The sequence below is a fragment of the Schistocerca cancellata genome, chromosome 4, assembly GCF_023864275.1.
Source record: "Schistocerca cancellata isolate TAMUIC-IGC-003103 chromosome 4, iqSchCanc2.1, whole genome shotgun sequence".
In the NCBI taxonomy this organism is placed as follows: domain Eukaryota; kingdom Metazoa; phylum Arthropoda; class Insecta; order Orthoptera; family Acrididae; genus Schistocerca; species Schistocerca cancellata.
Window position 1 is genome coordinate 63,203,714 of NC_064629.1, and position 25,112 is coordinate 63,228,825.

The window sequence follows — 25,112 nt, forward strand, 5'->3', positions numbered from 1 at the left end:
AAATAATATTAATGCTTATCCCAAGTTCAAATGACAGCAAATGCGGTGACCAATCTCTGTCCTTAGTAAGGGTGAGGATGTCCACAGTTCTGCCTATATCAGTCCCTGATGGCTGACTGAATACATCTGTTAGTGAGGGAACAATATCCCCCTCCCTCTCTGCTCCCATATGATGGGCCTCAGTTTCCTACGCCATGCCAGAACACCGTCCTACTCAACCGGCACACCCTGCAGACCTGCTCCGTAGCCTGCCTCGTAGCCTGTCAACCAGTGGTTTGAGGGCGGCATGAGCTATGGGCTATACAACAGTTCACTTGCCCTCCTTTCTATATACACACAAGATCCCCAACATATAAAACACAATAAGGAGAATGAAGTTGTTGCACGAAAGCCCACCAACCCACTGCTGACATTGAAACTATGCATGTAACATTATTCTCACAAAACAGGTGGTGCAAGCAGAGATCTAAATGTGACTCATGTTCTCACCTTCTTCTTACCAACCCTGTGTGTATCAACAGCCATCAACCATTGGAACTGTAATAGTTATTTTCACCACATAGTGAGATGCAGACAGCTAATACCGTGTAATCCAGCAATAGGTATTGCCCCATATATACATATATATATCTCGAGAACTCAAAATCAGGTGGAAAGTCAGAACAAAGCAAAGAAGGAAAAGCTGGAAGGAATATATAGGAGTGTGATACAAAGGAAACAGACTTGAAGACAGTATTATATAGAAAGGGAAGAGGAAGCAGACGAAGATGAGTTGGGTGATAGGGTACTGCAAGAAGAATTTGATAGAGGACTAAAATTTGAAGCAAGGTCCCTGACAAAACTATTCCACCTGGTGTTCAAGACATGAGACAGGAAAAATACCCTCAGATGTCAAGAAAAAAGTAATAATTCCAATTACAAAGAAGACAGTTGCTGACAAGTCCAAACTATCACTTTAAGACACGCTTGCAAAAACTGACAAGTTAGTTACAGAAGCTCAAGGAAAACCTGCTAAAAGCCAACCTTGGAGATGATCAGTTTGGGTTCTGCAGAAACATTGAAAGAAGTGAGGCGATAGTGACCCTACGATTTATCTTTGAAGATGAGTTAAAGAAAGGTAAACCAATTTTTATAGCATTTTTAGATTTAGAGAAAGCTTTTAACAATTGTGACTGGAATACACTAGTTGAAATTCTGAAGGTAGCAGGGATAAATTACTGGGAGGGAAAGGTTATTTAGAACTTATACAGAAGCCAGACTGCTGTTATAAGAGTTGAAGAACACAAAAGGGAAGCAGTGATTGAGAAGGAAGTGAGACAGGCTCATAGCCTATTCCTGGTGTTATTCAATCTGTACATTGAGCAAAAAGTAAAGGAAACCAAGAAGAAACTTGGAGGGAGTGTTAATGTTCGGGGACAAGAAGTAGAAGTTTTGTGGCTTTCCAGTTACATTGCCGTTCTGTTGGAGACAGCAAAGGAGTTGCAAGAGCAGTTGAATGGAATAGATAGCACCTTGAAAATAAGTTATAAGATGACCATTAACGAAAGTAAAACCACAGTAATGGAATGTAGTTAAATTTAATCAGGTGATGCTGAAGGAAGTAGATTAGGAAATGAGACGAGTTTTGCAATTTGGGCAACAAAATAACTGATGATGGCCAAAGCTGAGAGTGTATAAATTTCAGACTATTAATAGCAAGAATTTTTGAAAAATGAGAATTCGTTAACTTCTAATATAAACTTAAATGTGAGGAAATCTTTACTGGCGGCGTTTGTGGACATTAAACAGTTCAGAAAAGAAGATGATGAAGCTTTCAAATGTGGTGATACAGAATAATTCTGAAGATAAGATAGATAGATTGAGTAACTAAGGAGAAGGTACTGAACCAAATTCTGGAAAATATAAATTTATGCCACAACTTGACTAATAGAATGAATCCTTGGATAAGACACATTCCGACACGTGGAATCATCAGTTTGATAATGGAGAGAAGTGTGGCGGGTAAAAATTGTAGAGGAAGACCAAGGATTGAATTCATTAAACATGTTCAAATGGAAGTAGGTAGCAGTTGTTATTTGGAGATGATGAGGCTTGCACTGGGTAGAGCAGCATGGAGATCTGAATCAAACCAGTCTTCAGACGGAAGACTATAACAACAACAAATGTACCGGGTGCTCAAAAAGTCAGTATAAATTTGAAAACTTAATAAACCACAGAATAATGTAGATAGAGAGGTAAAAATTGGCACACATGCTTGGAATGACATGGGGTTTTATTACAACGAAGAGAGAAAAAAAAAAAACGAAGTTCACAAAATGTCCGACAGATGGGGCTGGACAGCAAAACATCAGTGACTGTGCATGACAATCGTGTATAAAAGGAGCTGTAATGAGAGACAGAATCAGATGTGCCAGCAGTCGCAGCATGTTGACATTACCTAAAAAGGAGCTTTTAGTGAAGCTGTATTATCAGAATGGGGAATGTGCCAGTTCAGCGTTACGAACCTATCGCCTTAGGAAGGGGATTCGAACGGGTAAAGGTCCGTTGACAAATGCAGCTGTGGCGAGAATGATTTCGAAGTTCGAAGCCACGGGTTGTTTAGACGATAGACCCCGTAGTGGCCGACTGAGCACAAGGCGTAATGCTGCTGAGACAGTTCAGGAAGAAATGGAGACTGTAGCGGGTTCGTCTACGCACAGGGAAGTCAGCGCTCGTGCAGTCACACGTCGCACCGGCATTCCATACACTACTGTTTGGTTGGCACTTAGGCATACCTCCCGAGGCTATCCGTACAAAATCCATTGGCATCAAGAACTGTTACCTGGCGATTTAGTGAAGCGGAGGGCATTTGCGGTGTGGGTGTTTCAAAAGATGGCGGAAGATGACGATTGGTTGAGTAACGTGTTGTGGACCGACGAAGCTCATTTCACACTCCGAGGGTCTGTCAACGCCCACAACTGCAGAATTTGGGCTACCGAAAATCCTGTAACTGTCGTGGAAACTCCATTGCATGACAAGAAAGTCACAGTATGGGTTGGATTTACCACATCTACCATTATCGGGCCTTTTTTCTTCGAGGAAATGCATGATTCTGGTTTTGTAACTGCTACCTACATCTACATCTATACTCCGCGAGCCACCTTACGGTGTGTGGCGGAGGGTACTTATTGTACCACTATCTGATCCCCCCTTCCCTGTTCCATTCACGAATTGTGCGTGGGAAGAACGACTGCTTGTAAGTCTCCGTATTTGCTCTAATTTCTCGGATCTTTTCGTTGTGATCATTACGCGAGATATATGTGGGCGGTAGTAATATGTTGCCCATCTCTTCCCGGAATGTGCTCTCTCGTAATTTCGATAATAAACCTCTCCGTATTGCGTAACGCCTTTCTTGAAGTGTCCGCCACTGGAGCTTGTTCAGCATCTCCGTAACGCTCTCGCGCTGACTAAATGTCCCCATGACGAATCGCGCTGCTTTTCGCTGGATCATGTCTATCTCTTCTATTAATCCAACCTGGTAAGGGTCCCATACTGATGAGCAATACTCAAGAATCGGATGAACAAGCGTTTTGTAAGCTACTTCTTTCGTCGATGAGTCACATTTTCTTAGAATTCTTCCTATGAATCTCAACCTGGCGCCTGCTTTTCCCACTATTTGTTTTATGTGATCATTCCACTTCAGATCGCTCCGGATAGTAACTCCTAAGTATTTTACGGTCGTTACCGCTTCCAATGATTTACCACCTATGGCATAATCGTACTGGAATGGATTTCTGCCCCTATGTATGCGCATTATATTACATTTATCTACGTTTAGGGAAAGCTGCCAGCTGTCGCACCATGCATTAATCCTCTGCAGGTCTTCCTGGAGTACGTACGAGTCTTCTGATGTTGCTACTTTCTTGTAGACAACCGTGTCATCTGCAAATAGCCTCACGGAGCTACCGATGTTGTCAACTAAGTCATTTATGTATATTGTAAACAATAAAGGTCCTATCACGCTTCCTTGCGGTACTCCCGAAATTACCTCTACATCTGCAGATTTTGAACCGTTAAGAATGACATGTTGAGTTCTTTCTTCTAGGAAATCCTGAATCCAATCACAAACCTGGTCCGATATTCCGTAAGCTCGTATTTTTTTCATTAAACGTAAGTGCGGAACCGTATCAAATGCCTTCCTGAAGTCCAGGAATACGGCATCAATCTGCTCGCCAGTGTCTACGGCACTGTGAATTTCTTGGGCAAATAGGGCGAGCTGAGTTTCACATGATCTCTGTTTGCGGAATCCATGTTGGTTATGATGAAGGAGATTTGTATTATCTAAGAACGTCATAATACGAGAACACAAAACATGTTCCATTATTCTACAACAGATTGACGTAAGCGAAATAGGCCTATAATTATTCGCATCTGATTTATGACCCTTCTTGAAAATGGGAACGACCTGCGCTTTCTTCCAGTCGCTAGGTACTTTACGTTCTTCCAGCGATCTACGATAAATTGCTGATAGAAAGGGGGCAATTTCTTTAGCATAATCACTGTAGAATCTTAAGGGTATCTCGTCTGGTCCGGATGCTTTTCCGCTACTAAGTGATAGCAGTTGTTTTTCAATTCCGATATCGTTTATTTCAATATTTTCCATTTTGGCGTCCGTGCGCCGGCTGAAGTCAGGGACCGTGTTACGATTTTCCGCAGTGAAACAGTTTCGGAACACTGAATTCAGTATTTCTGCCTTTCTTCGGTCGTCCTCTGTTTCGGTGCCATCGTGGTCAACGAGTGACTGAATAGGGGATTTAGATCCGCTTACCGATTTTACATATGACCAAAACTTTTTAGGGTTCTTGTTTAGATTGTTTGCCAATGTTTTATGTTCGAATTCGTTGAATGCTTCTCTCATTGCTCTCTTTACGCTCTTTTTCGCTTCGTTCAGCTTTTCCTTATCAGCTATGATTCGACTACTCTTAAACCTATGATGAAGCTTTCTTTGTTTCCGTAGTACCTTTCGTACATGATTGTTATACCACGGTGGATCTTTCCCCTCGCTTTGGACCTTAGTCGGTACGAACTTATCTAAGGCGTACTGGACGATGTTTCTGAATTTTTTCCATTTTTGTTCCACATCCTCTTCCTCAGAAATGAACGTTTGATGGTGGTCACTCAGATATTCTGCGATTTGTGCCCTATCACTCTTGTTAAGCAAATATATTTTCCTTCCTTTCTTGGCATTTCTTATTACACTTGTAGTCATTGATGCAACCACTGACTTATGATCACTGATACCCTCTTCTACATTCACGGAGTCGAAAAGTTCCGGTCTATTTGTTGCTATGAGGTCTAAAACGTTAGCTTCACGAGTTGGTTCTCTAACTATCTGCTCGAAGTAATTCTCGGACAAGGCAGTCAGGATAATGTCACAAGAGTCTCTGTCCCTGGCTCCAGTTCTGATTGTGTGACTATCCCATTCTATACCTGGTAGATTGAAGTCTCCCCCTATTACAATAGTATGATCACGAAACTTCTTCACGACGTTCTGCAGGTTCTCTCTGAGGCGCTCAACTACTACGGTTGCTGATGCAGGTGGTCTATAGAAGCATCCGACTATCATATCTGACCCACCTTTGATACTTAGCTTAACCCAGATTATTTCACATTCGCATTCGCTAATAACTTCACTGGATATTATTGAATTCTTTACTGCTATAAATACTCCTCCACCATTGGCGTTTATCCTATCCTTGTGGTATATATTCCATTCTGTGTCTAGGATTTCGTTACTGTTCACTTCCGGTTTTAACCAACTTTCCGTTCCTAATACTATATGCGCACTATTTCCTTCAATAAGAGATACTAATTCAGGAACCTTGCCCTGGATACTCCTGCAGTTTACCAATATCACGTTAACTTTTCCTGTTTTTGGTCTCTGAGGACGGACGTTCTTTATCAACGATGATAATGTCCTCTCTGGTAAGCCGTCAGGTATTTTATCGTTTCGCCCAAGGGGGGGTCCCTCTAACCTAAAAAACCCCCGTGTGCACGCCACACGTACTCTGCTACCCTAGTAGCTGCTTCCGGTGTGTAGTGCACGCCTGACCTGTCTAGGGGGGCCCTACAGTTCTCCACCCAATAACGGAGGTCGATGAATTTGCAACCATTATAGTCGCAGAGTCGTCTGAGCCTCTGGTTTAGACCCTCCACACGGCTCCAAACCAGAGGACCGCGATCGACTCTGGGCACTATGCTGCAGATATTAAGCTCAGCTTGCACTCCGCGTGCGATGCTGGTTGTCTTCACCAAATCAGCCAGCCGCCGGAAGGAACCAAGGATGGCCTCAGAACCCAAGCGGCAGGCGTCATTCGTTCCGACATGTGCTACTATCTGCAGCCGGTCACACCCAGTGCGTTCAATAGCTGCCGGAAGGGCCTCCTCCACATTACGGACGAGACCCCCCGGCAAGCACACCGAGTGCACACTGGCATTCTTCCCCGACCTACCCGCTATTTTCCTGAGGGGCTCCATAACCCGCCTAACGTTGGAGCTCCCTATAACTAATAGGCCCGCCCTCTGTGACTGTCGGGACCTTGCCGGAGAATCGGCCACTGGCCCAACAGGCGAGGCATCCTGTGGTGGCTCGGAAACGATGTCATCACCACTAGGAAGCACCCCGTACCTGTTGGAAAGGGGTAAGGCAGCTGCCACGCGGCCAGATCCCACCTTCGCCTTTCGGCCAGGCACGCGAGAGCCCACCACTGTCCGCCATTCACCCTGGAGTGATGGCTGACCGGTAAGATGCTCACTGCCGGAAGACGCAGCGACATCAGGGGTTCCATGTAATTCCAAGGCCACCGGAGTAGGCATAGGTCTCACCACAGTTGCCCCAACGCCACTACGAGCCGACGCCTGCGCCTCGAGCTCGATGAGCCTAACAGACAAAGCCTCCACCTGCCCCCGAAGAGTGGCCAATTCTCCTTGCGTCCGCTCACAACAACCACAGTCCCTACACATGACTATGTTTACCCTACCCTATACGGTGACAAATTCCCAAGATAATCTTCTGATGAGCTACTCTGATAATCAAGAAACACTCACTGAAATACGAGACGCGAAAACTACGCTAGGTTTTCCCAGAAAAACTATTTAAAAGCTAAGCGCAGCAAATAAGCACAAAAACGCTTTATACAAACAGTACTCGCTGCTGCTGGTGCTCTCGCTCTGGCTGTCACAAGACAACTGCTGATTCAAGTGACTAGTGGCTAACGGCCGCGAAACAAACAAAGACGGTTTTAGGGCGCTTTCTGTTCTAAACGATCAAGAAAACACTAAGAAATCTAACACGAAAACTACGTAAAGTTTTATCAAGAACTGTTAGTTACTATGCAGAGCAGATAAACACAAATAGAATCCCTTCCTTAGTGGAAGGTCGTAAACAAAATGCAAAATAAACGCTTTATACAAACAGTACTGTGCTGCTGCTGGTGCTCTCGCTCTCGCTGTCACAAGACAACTGCTGATTCAAGTGACTAGTGGCTAACGGCCGCGAAACAAACAAATGACGGTTTTAGGGCGCTTTCTGTTCTAAACGATCAAGAAAACACTAAGAAATCTAACACGAAAACTACGTAAAGTTTTATCAAGAACTGTTAGTTACTATGCAGAGCAGATAAACACAAATAGAATCCCTTCCTTAGTGGAAGGTCGTAAACAAAATGCAAAATAAACGCTTTATACAAACAGTACTGTGCTGCTGCTGGTGCTCTCGCTCTCGCTGTCACAAGACAACTGCTGATTCAAGTGACTAGTGGCTAACGGCCGCGAAACAAACAAATGACGGTTTTAGGGCGCTTTCTGTTCTAAACGATCAAGAAAACACTAAGAAATCTAACACGAAAACTACGTAAAGTTTTATCAAGAACTGTTAGTTACTATGCAGAGCAGATAAACACAAATAGAATCCCTTCCTTAGTGGAAGGTCGTAAACAAAATGCAAAATAAACACTTTATTACCGTGACGGGTGAGAGGTACGCTGATATGTTACAGAATCACATCATCTCCAGCATGGCTGATAAACACCTGCTGGAATGTACGATGTTTATGCAGGATGGCGCTCCACCCCATATTGCTAGACGTGTGAAAGATCTCTTGTGCGCGTCGTTTGGTGGTGATCATGTGCTCAGCCGCCACTTCCGTCATGCTTGGCCTCCCAGGTCCCCAGACCTCAGTCCGTGCGATTATTGGTTTTGGGGTTACCTGAAGTCGCAAGTTTATCGTGATCGACCGACATCTCTAGGGATGCTGAAAAACAACATCCTATGCTAATGCCTCATTGTAACTCCGGACATGCTTTACAGTGCTGTTCACAACATTATTTCTCGACTACAGCTATTGTTGAGGAATGATGGTGGACATATTGAGCACTTCCTGTAAAGAACATCATCTTTGCTTTGTCTTACTTTGTCATGCTCATTATTGCTATTCTGATCAGATGAAGCGCCATCTGTCGGACATTTTTCGAACGTTTGTATTTTTTTGGTTTTAGTAAAACCCCATGTCATTCCAAGAATGTGTGTCAATTTGTACCTCTCTATCTACATTATTCTATGATTTATTCAGTTTTCAAATTTATACTGACTTTTTGATCACCCGGTATTTCCCTACAGAAACTTTGTTCCCTGAAACATATGCACTGTCTGTACATTGGTACCTCCAGATATTTTAGTGATCAGGTATCATTCAGTACAGCATTAGAGGCTGTGGCAGTTTGTATATGGACGAATGTGGATTTTATTGTCCATAATGGACACCTGCCTTCTGTCAGGGAGCTGACATACCAAGAGATATCTTATCTGATCCATTAGCTTTCTCCACCTTTCCTCCTGCGTGATTTCAATGCTCACAACCCATTGTGGGGCAGTGTTAGAACATCTGACCAAGGCAGTCTAATGGAATAAGTTATCACAGATCTTGGCCTCTGCTTACTGAGCAGTGGCACTGCAACTCAATTTAGTCTGACAGATGGAATGTATACAGCTAGTGATTACTCAGTCTGATGTTCCAACTTCCCCTCCTCAATCCTGTGGAGGGTACATGACAATCTCTGTGAGAGTGGCTGTTTGCCAATTGTCATTTCCCTCACATGCAGTTAGCTGACAGAGCACCCACAATGATGGTCCCTTAAGAGAACTAATGGGCATGATTTACATAATAAGAGATACAATTGCTGCAATACTAAAAGTAGCAGCATTAATGATTAGTTTTGTCATCAGGACCACCTTATTTTAAACTAGTCCCATGATAGACGTAGGAAATTGCCAAGGCAATGAAACATTGTAGGTGAATGGAAAACCTTATTGTTTTTAAAAAGCACCCTATCTCATAAAACACCAGAAGAAAGAATGTTGGGAAAGATGTGTCATTGTAGGTACCCATGCCTCTTCTTTATAGGTGTAGATTAAGTTGTCAGCTAATAACCAGCACTCCAGGTATCTTTTGAGAAGGCAATGTTCATACTAACCTTCTCTTATTGCACAACTCAGCAGTGCATTTCACACAACCCTCTCCTTTGGACAACTGTCCCTCCACACCCCTCTACACAAAAGATGGCCATATGGCAGCAACATCTAGAACCATATAATGCTCCTTCCAGTGAATGGGAACTCATCAGGGCTGTGGCATCTGGCCATGCTACAGCCAGAGACCTGACAGAACCCACATTCAAAAATACAACACCTATCTGTGGTTTACTGATACCACATTCTTGCAGTCTAATCATATGTGGTGTGAGGATGAGTTCCCAATCCAGTGGAAGGAAAGTAGCATTATTCCAATCTTAAAACTAGATAAAAAATCTTTGAGATGGACAGCCATAGTCCTGTCAGCTTCACAGATGTTTTGTGTAAGTTGCTCAAATGAATGGTGAATCAGGTTCGGTATTGGTCTCTTGAGACAAGAAGTTGTTGTCCAACTCCTGGATTTTGAGAGGGTCAGTGAAGAACCTGTTACTCAATTCACCTGGAGTTCACTATAAAGATGACATCTTCCAGTCACCAACACCTCATTGCTGTCTTCTTTGTCTTAAAGTTCTATGGGACCTCATGGTGGTAACCCACGCTTACCACACTATACAAGTGTTGTTTCAGAGACCACCTCCCATTTGTTTATCTTAAATTTTCTCTCTCTTTGGTTGTTTTATTCTCTTACTTTTCTACAGCTGCATTACCTTCACTTTATTTTCAGTCTTTCAAATTAAACCATTAACATCTACATCTACATCCATACTCCGCAAGCCACCTGACGGTGCGTGGCGGAGGGTACCTTCAGTACCTCTATCGGTTCTCCCTTCTATTCCAGTCTCGTATTGTTCATGGAAAGAAGGATTGTCGGTATGCCTCTGTGTGGGCTCTAATCTCTCTGATTTTATTCTCATGGTCTCTTCGCGAGATATACGTAGGAGGGAGCAATATACTGCTTGACTCTTCGGTGAAGGTATGTTCTCGAAACTTTGACAAAAGCCCGTACCGAGCTACTGAGCGTCTCTCCTGCAGAGTCTTCCACTGGAGTTTATCTATCATCTCCGTAACGCTTTCGCGATTACTAAATGATCCTGTAACGAAGCGCGCTGCTCTCCGTTGGATCTTCTCTATGTCTTGTATCAACCCTATCTGGTACGGATCCCACACTGCTGAGCAGTATTCAAGCAGTGGGCGAACAAGCGTACTGTAACCTACTTCCTTTGTTTTCGGATTGCATTTCCTTAGGATTCTTCCAATGAATCTCAGTCTGGCATCTGCTTTACCGACAATCAACATTATATGATCATTCCATTTTAAATCACTCCTAATGCGTACTCCCAGATAATTTATGGTATTAACTGCTTCCAGTTGCTGACCTGCTATTTTGTAGCTAAATGATAAAGGATCTGTCTTTCTGTGTATTCGCAGCACATTACACTTGTCTACATTGAGATTCAGTTGCCATTCCCTGCACCATGCGTCAATTCGCTGCAGATCCTCCTGCATTTCAGTACAATTTTCCATTGTTACAACCTCTCGATACACCACAGCATCATCTGCAAAAAGCCTCAGTGAACTTCCGATGTCATCCACCAGGTCATTTATGTATATTGTGAATAGCAACGGTCCTATGACACTCCCCTGCGGCACACCTGAAATTACTCTTACTTCGGAAGACTTCTCTCCATTGAGAATAACATGCTGCGTCCTGTTATCTAGGAACTCCTCAATCCAATCACACAATTGGTCTGATAGTCCATATGCTCTTACTTTGTTCAATAAACGACTGTGGAGAACTGTATCGAACGCCTTGCGGAAGTCAAGAAACACGGCATCTACCTGTGAACCCGTGTCTATGGCCCTCTGAGTCTCGTGGACGAATAGCGCGAGCTGGGTTTCACATGACTGTCTTTTTCGAAACCCATGCTGATTCCTACAGAGTAGATTTCTAGTCTCCAGAAAAGTCATTATACTCGAACACAATACGTGTTCCAAAATTCTACAACTGATCGACGTTAGAGATATAGGTCTATAGTTCTGCACATCTGTTCGACGTCCCTTCTTGAAAACGGGGATGACCTGTGCCCTTTTCCAATCCTTTGGAACGCTACGCTCTTCTAGAGACCTACGGTACACCGCTGCAAGAAGGGGGGCAAGTTCCTTCGCGTACTCTGTGTAAAATTGAACTGGTATCCCATCAGGTCCAGAGGCCTTTCCTCTTTTGAGCGATTTTAATTGTTTCTCTATCCCGCTGTCGTCTATTTCGATATCTACCATTTTGTCATCTGTGCGACAATCTAGAGAAGGAACTACAGTGTAATCTTCCTCTATGAAACAACTTTGGAAAAAGACATTTAGTATTTCGGCCTTTAGTCTGTCATCCTCTGTTTCAGTACCATTTTGGTCACAGAGTGTCTGGACATTTTGTTTTGATCCACCTACCGCTTTGACATAAGACCAAAATTTCTTAGGATTTTCTGCCAAGTCAGTACATAGAACTTTACTTTCGAATTAATTGAATGCCTCTCGCATAGCTCTCTTCACCCTACATTTCGCTTCGCGTAATTTTTGTTTGTCTGCAAGGCTTTGGCTATGTTTATGTTTGCTGTGAAGTTCCCTTTGCTTCCGCAGCAGTTTTCTAACTCGGTTGTTGAACCACGGTGGCTCTTTTCCATCTCTTACGATCTTGCTTGGCACATACTCATCTAACGCATATTGTACGATGGTTTTGAACTTTGTCCACTGATCCTCAACACTATCAGTACTTGAGACAAAACTTTTGTGTTGAGCCAACAGGTACTCTGAAATCTGCTTTTTGTCACTTTTTCTAAACAGAAAAATCTTCCTACCCTTTTTAATATTCCTATTTACGGCTGAAATCATCGATGCCGTAACCGCTTTATGATCGCTGATTCCCTGTTCTGCGTTAACTTTTTCAAATAGTTCGGGTCTGTTTGTCACCAGAAGGTCTAATATGTTATCGCCACGAGTCGGTTCTCTGTTTAACTGCTCAAGGTAGTTTTCAGATAAAGCACTTAAAAAAATTTCACTGGATTCTTTGTCCCTGCCACCCGTTATGAACGTCTGAGTCTCCCAGTCTATATCCGGCAAATTAAAATCTCCACCCAGAACTATAACATGGTGGGGAAATCTACTCGAAATATTTTCCAAATTATCCTTCAGGTGCTCAGCCACAACAGCTGCTGAGCCAGGGGGCCTATAGAGACATCCAATTACCATGTCTGAGCCTGCTTTAACCGCGACCTTCACCCAAATCATTTCACATTTCGGATCTCCGTCAATTTCCTTCGATACTATTGCACTTCTTACCGCTATAAACACGCCTCCCCCTTCACTGTTCAGCCTGTCTCTGCGGTATACATTCCAATCTGAGTTTAGGATTTCGTTACTGTTTACGTCTGGTTTCAGCCAACTTTCTGTCCCTAGTACTATATGGGCGTTGGATGAATTGGCTGTCTAGCCATGACTGAAAAGCAGACTGGCCTGACTCGTGGCCTTTTCAACATTTTTATGCTTTTATTTTTGTCCTTGCATTCGTAATTGTTTGTTATTCCAGGTTTTTTTTTTCACTTTTCTGTGTCTTAAGCATTAGTCATTCCTGATGCCAGTTTCAGCTTGCCCAGCCTCTATCTCACAGCCCAGCCTGTATGGGCCACAGGTTAACCTGGTTGGCTCGCGGGACTCTGCAGTTGAGAGCAACTCACCAGGCCAAGTTAACACCCCCACCAATCCAACGATTCTCCAGCCGCAGGTTGCAGGCTGAGGTTACTCGCAGGGCCAGCCTGTTCTCTTTGCTGCTTACATTCTTTGCCCATCTGCAAATCCCTCTGCTTATCCTTCGTTATTATCATCATCTTGATCAAATATGCAGGGCAGTGGTTTCAACAAAAGTTTGAGCTTGCATGCTTTATGGTAGTGCCAGTTTATACCTTTTGTTTGCCTCCAGCCTGTTATAGAATCCATGTTGGTATTTTTTATTATTACTTATATCAGGAGATCAATAACAATTACAAAATGTCTTTCCGCTCGATAATTTCCAAATAGAGCAAGTCAAGTACATTTGACAGATTTGAAGGCCTGCACGTGTAACATGGCTTCACTGATAATCACAATGTAAGAATCAATTGACACACAGTAGGAATCAAGCAGTACATGTTGTCCAAGTCACCTCGTCTCCTCTGCAAGTTACAGGAGATTGCATCTGGAGGCCTGCAGCCGTTTCTGGCCAGCACACTACTCCACCTCACAGTACTTTGTTACTTTTTATGTCTGTTTCACCTTTGCTATTCTTCTTGCTAGGTTTTATGCCTGATTTCTTTGGGACATCATGGAGTAATTATGATTTCACCATGTATGTGGCAATGTCAATGCTTCTTACATATGTTCTGTTGTATTATCCTTTGAACTGTCCATTTCATCTTCTGAGCTACTTCCAGGAATTGGTTATTAAATATGTCGCCTCAAAGGGCATGGGGCAAATTCAGGATATGTGGGGACCAAGCAGCAATCGGTATTGTAATTGTAAACTGTTGAAGCTGCGTTGGTAAAGTACTGGAACTTCAAGCATTGGTAGAAAGCACTGAAGTTGAAATCGTTATAGGTACGAAAAGCTGGCTGAAGCCAGAGATAAATTCTGCAGAAATTTTTACAAAGGCACAGACGGTGTTTAGAAAGGATAGATTGCATGCAATTGGTGGTGGCGTGTTTGTCGCTGTTAGTAGTAGTTTATCCTGTAGTGAAGTAGAAGTAGATAGTTCCTGTGAATTATTATGGGTGGAGGTTACACTCAACAACCGAGCAAGGTTAATAATTGCCTCCTTTTACCGACCTCCCGACTCAGCAGCATTAGTGGCAGAACAACTGAGAGAAAATCTGGAATACATTTCACATAAATTTTCTCAGCATGTTATAGTCTTAGGTGGAGATTTCAGTTTACCAGATATATACTGGGACACTCAGATGTTTAGGACGAGTGGTAGGGACGGAGCATCGAGTGACATTATACTGAGTGCACTATCCGAAAATTACCTCGAGCAATTAAACAGAGAACCGACTTGTGGAGATAACATCTTGGACCTACTGATAACAAACAGACCCGAAGTTTTCGACTCTGTTAGCGCAGAACAGGGAATCAGTGATCATAAGGCCGTTGCAGGATCCCTGAATATGGAAGTCTATGTTGCTGTTGTTGTGGTCTTCAGTCCTGAGACTGGTTTGATGCAGCTCGCCATGCTACCCTATCCTGTGCAAGCTTCTTTGTCTCTCAGTAATTTTGCAACCTACATCCTTCTGAATCCGCTTAGTGTATCCATCTGTTGGTCTCCCTCTATGATTATTACCCTCCACGCTGCCCTCCAATGCTAAATTTGTGATCCCTTGATGCCTCAGAACATGTCCTACCAACCGGTCCCTTCTTCTTGTCAAGTTGTGCCACAAACTTCTCTTCTCCCCAATTCCATTCAATACCTCATCATTAGTTATGTGATCTACCCATCTAATCTTCAGCATTCTTCTGTAGCACCACATTTCGAAAGCTTCTATTCTCTTCTTGTCCAAACTATTTATCGTCCATGTTTCACTTCCATACATGGCTACACTCCATACAAATACTTTCAGAAGTGACTTCCTGACACTTAAATCTATACTCGATGTTAACAAATTTCTTTTCTTCAGAAACGCTTTCCTTTCCATTGCCAGTCTACATTTTATATCTTCTCTACTTTGACCATCATCAGTTATTTTGCTCCCCAAATAGCAAAACTCCTTTACTACTTTAAGTGTCTCATTTCCTAATCTAATTCCCTCAGCATCACCTGACTTAATTTGACTACATTCCATTGTCCTAGTTATGCTTTTGTTGATGTTCATCTTATGTCCTCCTTTCAAGACACTGTCCATTCCGTTCAACTGCTTTTCCAAGTCCTTTGCTGTCTCTGACAGAATTACAATGTCATCAGTGAACCTCAAAGTTTTTATTTCTTCTCCATGGATTTTAATACCTACTCCAAATTTTTCTTTTGTTCCCTTTACTGCTTGCTCAATATACAGATTGAATAACATTGGGGAGAGGCTACAACCCTGTCTCACTCCCTTCCCAACCACTGCTTCTCTTTCATGTCCCTCGACTCTTATAACTGCCATCTGGTTTCTGTACAAATTGTAAATAGCCTTTCGCTCCCTGTATTTTATCCCTGCCACCTTTAGAATTTGAAAGAGAGTATTCCAGTCAACATTGTCAAAAGCTTTCTCTGAGTCTACAAATGTTAGAAACGTAGGTTTGCCTTTCCTTAATCTTTCTTTTAAGATAAGTCGTAACATGTCATTTCTGGAAACCCAGAATCTACTCTGTAGAAATCAACATGGATTCCGGAAACAGCGATTGTGTGAGAACCAACTCGCTTTATTTGTTCATGAGACTCAGAAAATATTAGATACAGGCTCCCAGGTAGATGCCATTTTCCTTGACTTCCGGAAGGCGTTCAATACAGTTCCGCACTGTCGCCTGATAAACAAAGTAAGAGCCTATGGAATATCAGACCAGTTGTGTGGCTGGATTGAAGAGTTTTTAGCAAACAGAACACAGCATGTTGTTCTCAATGGAGAGACGTCTACAGATGTTAAAGTAACCTCTGGTGTGCCACAGGGGAGTGTTATGGGACCATTGCTTTTCACAATATACATAAATGACCTAGTAGATAGTGTCGGAAGTTCCATGCGGCTTTTCGCGGATGATGCTGTAGTGTACAGAGAAGTTGCAGCATTAGAAAACTGCAGCGAAATGTCGGAAGATCTGCAGTGGATAGGCACTTGGTGCAGGGAGTGGCAACTGACCCTTAACATAGACAAATGTAATGTATTGCGAATACATAGAAAGAAGAATCCTTTATTGTATGATTATATGATAGCAGAACAAACACTGGTAGCAGTTACTTCTGTAAAATATCTGGGAATATGCGTGCAGAACGATTTGAAGTGGAATGATCATATAAAATTATTTGTTGGTAAGGCAGGTGCCAGGTTGAGATTCATTGGGAGAGTCCTTAGAAAATGTAGTCAATCAACAAAGGAGGTGGCTTACAAAACACTCGTTTGACGTATACTTGAGTATTGCTCATCAGTGTGGAATCTGTACAAGGTCGGGTTGACAGAGGAGATAGAGAAGATCCGAAGAAGAGTGACGCGTTTCGTCACAGGGTTATTTGGTTAGCGTGATAGCATTACGGAGATGTTTAGCAAACTCGAGTGGCAGACTCTGCAAGAGAGGCGCTCAGCATCGCAGTGTAGCTTGCTGTCCAGGTTTCAATAGGGTGCATTTCTGGATGAGGTATCGAATATATTGCTTCCCCATACTTATACCTCATGAGGAGATCACGAATGTAAAATTAGAGAGATTCAAGCGTGCTCAGAGGCTTTCCGGCAGTCATTCTTCCCGCGAACCATACACGACTGGAACAGGAAAGGGAGGTAATCACAGTGGCACGTAAAGTGCCCTCCGCCACACACCGTTGGGTGGCTTGTGGAGTATAAATGTAGATGTAGATGTGGATGTACCTGACTTCTATAATGTCGTATTTGAATATTGTCTTCAATAATAAAATTCTCACACTCCTTAACTGATTACTTGGCTGTTCTTTTTAACTGTTGCTTAGATAGATTTAATTTTACTATTTGAATTATTAATTTCCAGACTAGTCAGATTTTTTCCCATTTCTTCACTTTGTAACATGAATTGTGCCCTACTTCTTTGTTTGTCCTAAGCATTCATTTAATTTTCTTTTCCTTGCAATGATATTGATACCTCCTGTAATTGAAGGCTTCTTTTTATGTCTTATTCGTGCCACACTTTGTTTTTAAAAGTAGTTGATAAAGATTGATGGAAACCCATCTGTAAATACATTAGATGTACATGATGAAGCAGAATAGAAAAAAGTTTCACTTTCAGCAACTGGTATTATGATAAACTCGTACAGTGGACGTTTTCTTGTAAGTAATATTTATAAGGAAAGTTAATCTTGTGTCAGAGTGGATTGTGGTTTCTTAGATGACAACCAAGAAATACCCCACTGCAACCCTTTTGAAGCTTATATGTTGATAACAAGCATTTCAGGCAGATAAAATATGTACAGACAGGGGTGTGTACGTCATAATGTGACCAGTGATGATATTTTCATGTCAAGTATATTCAAATGTTTTAATGATCACGTAAATAATATTGAAATACAAAAAAATAACATTATCAGTGACAGAGGTATTGCACAATGCCATTGGTTGTGCTGCAAGAAAATGGAGTAAAGTGATGTCGTGCAGCCCTACTGTGTTATTAGTGTCCACTCTCATTGCTGTTGCTAAACCAGGTGTGGCCAGAAATTCTGATCAATAGCACTTCCATATCTCATGTAGGTTCTACAGCATTGCTGATTTTGTGCTACATTGTACCTGTGTCTTCTGCTCTTTCAAAATTGGGCAGATACCTCCCTTCAGGTTTTACTTTAAAGAAACAGTTGAATAACACCAGCTTTTTCTGTTTGAATTTCAGATGATCCTCTACTGTCGAGAATTCTTGGTATTTATTCAGTGCTTAAAGCCATCACCTTAATTCATTGCACACTCTTTATTCATTACAAGCCGTAAGTACACTTCATAAATCATGTAAGATTAAACATTTTGTTTAATTAAAATATTCACTTAGCTTCTAATTGATCCTAATGTTTATATGAAAATTAGTTGTTGTTTTGCAGAGTGGTCAGTATGGGAATGTGTGTGCTGTTGATCACAATCCTAATGTGCGGCTCAGAAGTACTTTACTTTCATTCAACTGCATTAACATTTTACATCATCTTTCCATGTGTGCTTAATGGTAAGAATAACTTCAATCAGATTTTGTTTGGCATGTAAAGTTTGAAGTCCGTAGAATTTAATTATCGGGCATATCATCTTGATGGAAAACATACAGGATCTCTCAGGAGGAATGACCAGTATTCAAAGATGTGGCAGGAATGATCATTTGAAGCAAAAATGTCTGGTAAACATGGTCTCTAAAATGTATACCTTTAAGAGCTACGAACATTGTTCAGTAGAAGAGATGGGTTTCACAGTGGTGAAGATGAACAACTGTTCATAGCTTTTAAGGTGTTCACATTAGAGCCCATGTTTACTGGCCATTTTTTTTCTTGTTTTGGTCCATACTACCACCTCTCAAAATACAAAAACCAAAGAGCATGCAGTAGAAGATATTATTTCAAAGTATCAGTAGTAGTGCTCATAGCTCTTATGGTATGCATTTTACAGACAGTGTTTGCTAGACTTTTTTGCTTTGAATGATCATTTCTGTCACATTCTTGAATATTTACCATTCCTCCTGGGACACCCTTTATTAGTAACGGATCAAGCCCATTCAGTATAAAACTTTGTATTTCTATCAGAAATTATAATTGTCACAACTTTGCATTCCTAAAATGGTTTTAAGATAAAAATTATTTTAAAATTTCAACTTTTTCCCTGTATTAATTCCTATTATTTACACCTGACAGCACAAAAATTGACCGACAGAAATCACAATGAGAGTTAGTCCAGTACAGTATCAACATATATGAAATTCAACATGCTATATTTTTCTATTTACCTTGGGAACATGCAGGTGAGGAAACATTACTTCAGAAATTACGAAAAACAGTTCTAGATATGTTCCAAGAAGGCACAAAATCTTTTCTGCAAGTATAAATGTTGGTATATCTAAAGATACAGTGAATGTTAACGGAATAGCTAGAAGTTCATAAATAGTCACTGCAACTGAATAAGCAACATGCAGACTTTTTGTGTAAAATGTCGACATTCTTCTGATTCAACAGTATTGTTGTCTATGAAGCTCTGCATTGTATAATGTGAAACACGTTTCAGTGGTATGCAGCTGCTTTCCCACAGAAGATGCAACAGAATTTTGGCTATAAATCAGTGAGAGTCACTTCTGGTGGAGAATGACCTCCTGTGCGGAGACGAAATGGACCTTGTGAGAAAACTGACCTGACCTCACAGTAAGAACTTGTGACCGTTGGAGTATCACCCTAGCCACACTGGCAGAGGTGGCAGAAAATGACAGATTGATAACCCATCTCATAGACTCCCTTCTTCACAGTTCGCAGGTATAGAATGAAGTTGAAGGCCTTTTGACAGAATATTAAGTGGTAAAGAAACTACATGCTGTGTCCTTTTGTGGGGCAAAGGTATCTTAATAAGAATTATGAACTGTTCATTCTATTAATTTTGGAATTTTGATAGATTAAACAAATCAGTGGGGTAATGCCTGCAAGGCCACTGACTATGCCGCTGAGATATGAACGCATTGTGCTACAGCTGCCGATAATTAGATACTCCTTACCATTCTTGACTCTGTGTCATGAAATGAAGTAGCTTTACTATGTCTGCAATGGTACGAATAAGGTGGCACAGTTTTCTCGCATGTTTTTAGAGGGTGTGTCATTATGCTAAGTGTCAGTATGGTGTTAATCCTTCTATTACACTCATAATTACAAGTGTTTTTTTTTTTTTACTTTTATGAGCAGATTTGCACCCCCTGTAATTGGCTCTTGCATTACATGGTGGGTAATTCAAATTTCAGCCACGGCCATCTTTTGTGCTGTCAGGTGTACACGTTAGACAGACTGATGACCATAGCTGTTAAGTCCCATAGCGCTCAGAGCCACGTTAGACAGAGCTAGATGGTGTATTGTGTTGTAGTCTGACAAGACAGCCAGTCCACAGTGACGGGTAACCGAAAGGCACGCGTACACACACGCCGGCTTGCGTGAGGTCTGAAACAGGATACGTTATGAATGCTATAAAGAAAAGTACGTAGCTTCTTTAATACTTAACTTTAATTCATCCTTGTGGTACATCGCTCTTGATAATACAAGTGAGACTCTCAGATATGGTTAATGGCGCCTTGCTAGGTCGTAGCCATGGACTTAGCTGAAGGCTATTCTAACTGTCTCTCGGCAAATGAGAGAAAGGCTTTGTCAGTGTAGTCGCTAGCAAAGTCGTCGTACAACTGGGGCGAGTGCTAGTACGTCTCTCTAGACCTGCCGTGTGGTGGCGCTCGGTCTGCAATTACTGACAGTGGCGACACGCGGGTCCGACATGTACTAATGGACCGCAGCCGATTTAAAGCTACCACCTAGCAAGTGTGGTGTCTGGCGGTGACACCACATATTGATTAAGACACACTAACAATTTAAATTTTCTGCAGTTCACCTAAATCACGTAATGTGATGGCTGATGAGGTGGTCCTTTAAAGAAGGTCCCAGCCTGCACCTCTCCCCTCCTCCTCCTCCTCCTCCTCCTCCTCCTCCTCCCCCCCCCCTCTCTGTCCATCCTTATACAATCAGAGCTTGTGCCCCAGCACTAACTACATTGATATCAACTCTAAACTTCCTTCATTTGTGCATTTGTCATATATTGATGACATAATGACTTGTAAGTTGTTATGCTTAAGGGTATTTGGAGCCATCAAGGGCACTCCAAGGTATGAAATCAGGGACACAATGCACAGAACAGGCAAGTGGTTGCATTTAGGTTACTGGAGAGATGGAGCCCTGCAAACTGCAGACGCTCTGGACAGCTGTCCCAGGGGAGAAGTTTCACTTCAGAGAATTAACTGGTAACTCCATCCACTGCCTAGCTGCTGTTGTAAGGCGTCGCTGTAGATGATGCCCACGGAAAGGCACATCCTAGTAGAGGCAGCAAGCTTGATACTTGCTCCTGAGAACTGCAACATCAGTGGATTTACACAGGTTAGACTGCTACTACAGCAGTCCCCACCCACAGGAGGATGGAAGGCAGGACCAAGTGACATAAAACACTGTTGTTGTTGGCCATACTAGACATGGCAGTGACGTTTATCTTTCAGCAGAACACTTTTGATACCAAACTTGGAGTTAGTTAATGTAAAATCCAGAAGCACCCCTACCTACTGAGTAGGAGAAGGGAGGAATCTAAATATGATGGGCTAGAGGTGCCCTGGAGGTGCAGAGAGATTTGCTGGATTGACCAAAGCTTGTTAAGTGCCAGTGGATTGGTGAGTCGACTATAGGAAGGGAGAAATGGTGCGCTGCTGTGATTCTTTAAAAACCCGCGTTTTTGTATTCAGAGGAGTTCTCGGTCAGATCGCTGAGGCACAGACTCAGTATCACTCGTGGCCAGCCTCGGTAAGCTCCGACATGTCTGGTTTCCTCACTCGGAGTGCTGCTCTCAAGTTTGTACTTAACATGCTACTAGTGTTCACTACGTCTGTTAGCACCTGCCCCCATGGCTTCAGACACTGACTTCTGTTGTGCAACAATAGGAAAAAATCTTTGCAATTAGCCTTCATTGTATTAGTTAGTCTGATTGAAAATAAATAGTGTTAGTCAGACCCCTGAATTCCACATCTCCTACTGCAAGCATCCTGTCGAGTCCAAGAATTTGCATCTCTTTCAGGTACCCTGTGACATTGTTTGGCGCTGATCCAAGTCATCAATCCGCCTTCATTGATAATTTGTCTTTCTGCATTTGATCCTCAGTGCCGGAAATTGCAGACTACTTACAAACTCCCAAATTTCCCTGTATCCTGTGTCAGGACATGACACATTTCAGAAGTGCAATTGTCTTATCACATGTGCACAACAGTAGACACATTTCGTTTGTAAATTTCTAAATTGGAGTGTTATGTCATGAGCCACATTTAGTCAACATTTTCAGATATTTGAAATATATGGCTCATTTCCTTATTCAAGGTTCACAGCTATTGAGAAAGCAATGAAAATTTTCACTTTTCCGTACAGTACACATCTTTTTTATATTACCCTCCTTCAGATTGTAAGCATTAGTGCAGCCTTGTAGTAAAGTGACTCCAGTATACTGTCTTGGGAAGTTTGTTGTGGGCACTTTGGAGGGATGTTTGCAGGAACTCAAAGTTTATATACACAGAAGGTTTATTTCTGTTTTAGAAAGTGAGAGAAACTGAATTGTGTAGTGCCAGATTTGTTCTGTAAGGTGCCTTCATGACTCCTCAAAAAGTAACTGAAATTGTTTGCGCACATTTTATGTTTTTATTTGCCTAGTTGGTTATCTTGTCCTGTATAAGTACACTGCGTAATGGAATTAAAGGATCACATTTTGGAAACTCGGTAGTCATTTCCCACTGCGGTGATAAGTTTGAAATTAAGCTCACAAGTGCCTACAATGCCTCTGTAATGATGCAAAAGCATGGCACCCTGCGACATCACCCTTTGACTCAGCAAGGCTTCAGGCAGCAAGATGTTGACTTGTGTGAAAAATAAGTCAAGTTCAGAAGTTCATGTGAGGTATAAGGTTGGTTAATGACTTTACATTGGCACCAAATTTCACCACAATTACTCCCAGTGCCACCACAGACATGTCACAGGATGGTAAGATAGTCGCACCCCCTCTTACCCACATTACACCCCTTATTTTGATGTATCCATTATAGAGATTAGAATGGTGAAACCCAGCATTGAAATCGTGTAGTTTTCTTACGTGTGGTCAAGAAAAATATTTCAGACACACTTCTGCTCAGAATCTATACATAAAGCCTGAGGGTGGCAAAGGACAATGTAACTACCAATGTAACCCTTGAGGCGTAGATTCCCACACATTTTGTGATCAAAAATGGCAGTTCAAAGTGCATTGAGCAGCAGGATAATGTTCTTGACAAACTTTCACATTGCTGACACCTCACGGATGCTTCAAAACCATTTGACAAAATGTGATGTGATCTGAAGCAGCAAAGGGTGCTTAAGCTTTTTCATCTCTCCTGTTCTGTGCCCTCCTATGGCATGATCATGATTGGGTGTGACACTGACACATGCATGAATAAAATGATGAAGCGTCTCTCTAAGGCCTGCTCCCCCCCCCCCTCCCTCCAGTTCAGCAACATGCTGCTCCCGGCCCCCTCTCCCCCCGTTGTTGAGCACTTTAAAATGATGTACCTGCACAGAGAAAACCTATGACGAGCAACCTAGATGCCTGCAGGTAGGCAACCACATGACACCTCCCTATATTGGCAGGCCTACTAGCAGGCGGCTAGGAACTGCCATGGGTTATCTGTGTGGAGATACATTTTTAAAGTGCTCAACGTAATGTAGGCAGGTGCCACTGAGAGTATTGTCGAACTGGAGGACCCTCAGAGGGACACGTGTCAATGTAGCACCCCTCTGTGATAATGCCACAGGAGTGTGTAAAACAGGAGGGCTGGAAAAGCATAAGCATCCCTTGCTACTTTTGACCACATTCAAATTACATTGAATTTTTGAATGGTCTGTTGTGGTTCCACACTGTGTACCCCAGAGAAAAAACTGGAATCACGCTGTACTCCAAAGGGGTGCAATCGTGTTCAGTGGGGTTGCTAGCTCACAATGTCCTTAGAAGAGAGTTGAAGCATCCGTAGGGTGTCAGTAGTGTCAGAGATTGTCAATAATGTTGTCCTGTTGCTCATTACACTGTGAACTGTCATTTTCGACTGCAAAATGCGTTGTAATCAATGCGTCAAGGTAAGAGATGGTTTCATTGACACCCATCATGCCATCCCATGAGGCCTTTTTGTGTCATTCTTTAAAGTATTTAAATGAAGGAAAAAAAAGAAACTGTTTATTTGACCTGTCCAAAGCGTTTTAGTGTGTTACTAATTTATTCCATTATATTACTGTATTTTTTTAAAAAATAAATTATAATCTGCTGCATTAGATACACAATTAGAATATGTTTGTCTCATATCGAACTACTATGAAACACGCATTTAAATCAGTGTGCGCACACATTCTCCCATTTTGGGATAAAGTATTGCAGCTATGGTGTAGGATTTGATATGGGACCCAATAACATTCCACAGTATTACACAGTGTTTTTTTTCCCCTAGGTGATGTTAATGTTACTATCCAGTGCATTTTTACACAACTTAAATTGTAGTACTTACATTTCTAGACTGTAAAAATCAGAACTTCACAGTGTCGTCGTAACTGCCATCTGCTTCATATCTGCTGTGCAGCGAGCTACATTAATTTAAGTATTAACTGTATTTTTCTTACTTGTCATTACTTCTTCCTTGTGTTTTTGCTTTTAGGAAGGTTTAATTTTCGAGTACTAGTGATAGTGTTCCATAGATTTCGTGTATGTTTTGAATACAGTCCCTTTAGTCAGCTGTAATGCCAGTAGTGCTAGCGTTTGTTTTGAATACAGTCGAGAGACAGGTAGTGCTTATTTTCATTGTTTTCAACAAGAAGTTTCTAGTAACCACAGTTTAGTCAGCTATCAGCCGCCTTCAGTGAATTAACAGTCTAGTTAAAAGTTGATTAACTCTCTACAGTAAATTCATTTCTTAGGATGGATAGGATGTGTGACTGCTGTGTACGGACGCAGGAGGAGCTGGTCACTGTTCGCGAACAGCTGAACGTGTTGATGGCCGCGGTCAGCTGTCTTCAGGCTGCTGCCTCAGAGTGTAGCGGCAGTGGGGAGTCCGGTGCGTCGCATGGTACACCTCAGATGTTACATGCTTCGCCCTCGGTCCCTGCTGTCGAGACATCTTTGTGCGTACC

At 42.2% G+C, this 25,112-nt stretch overlaps 1 protein-coding gene across 1 annotated transcript in view; it reads left to right on the forward strand.

The window, feature by feature from the left end:
* LOC126183345 (uncharacterized) overlaps positions 1–25,112 on the forward strand; it is a 35,602-nt gene that overhangs the window by 5,093 nt on the left and 5,397 nt on the right. Inside the window, exons 2-3 of the mRNA XM_049925226.1 lie at positions 18,065–18,155; positions 18,267–18,385. Coding sequence (XP_049781183.1) covers positions 18,065–18,155; positions 18,267–18,385 — 210 coding nt within the window. The remainder of the gene's footprint in view (positions 1–18,064; positions 18,156–18,266; positions 18,386–25,112) is intronic.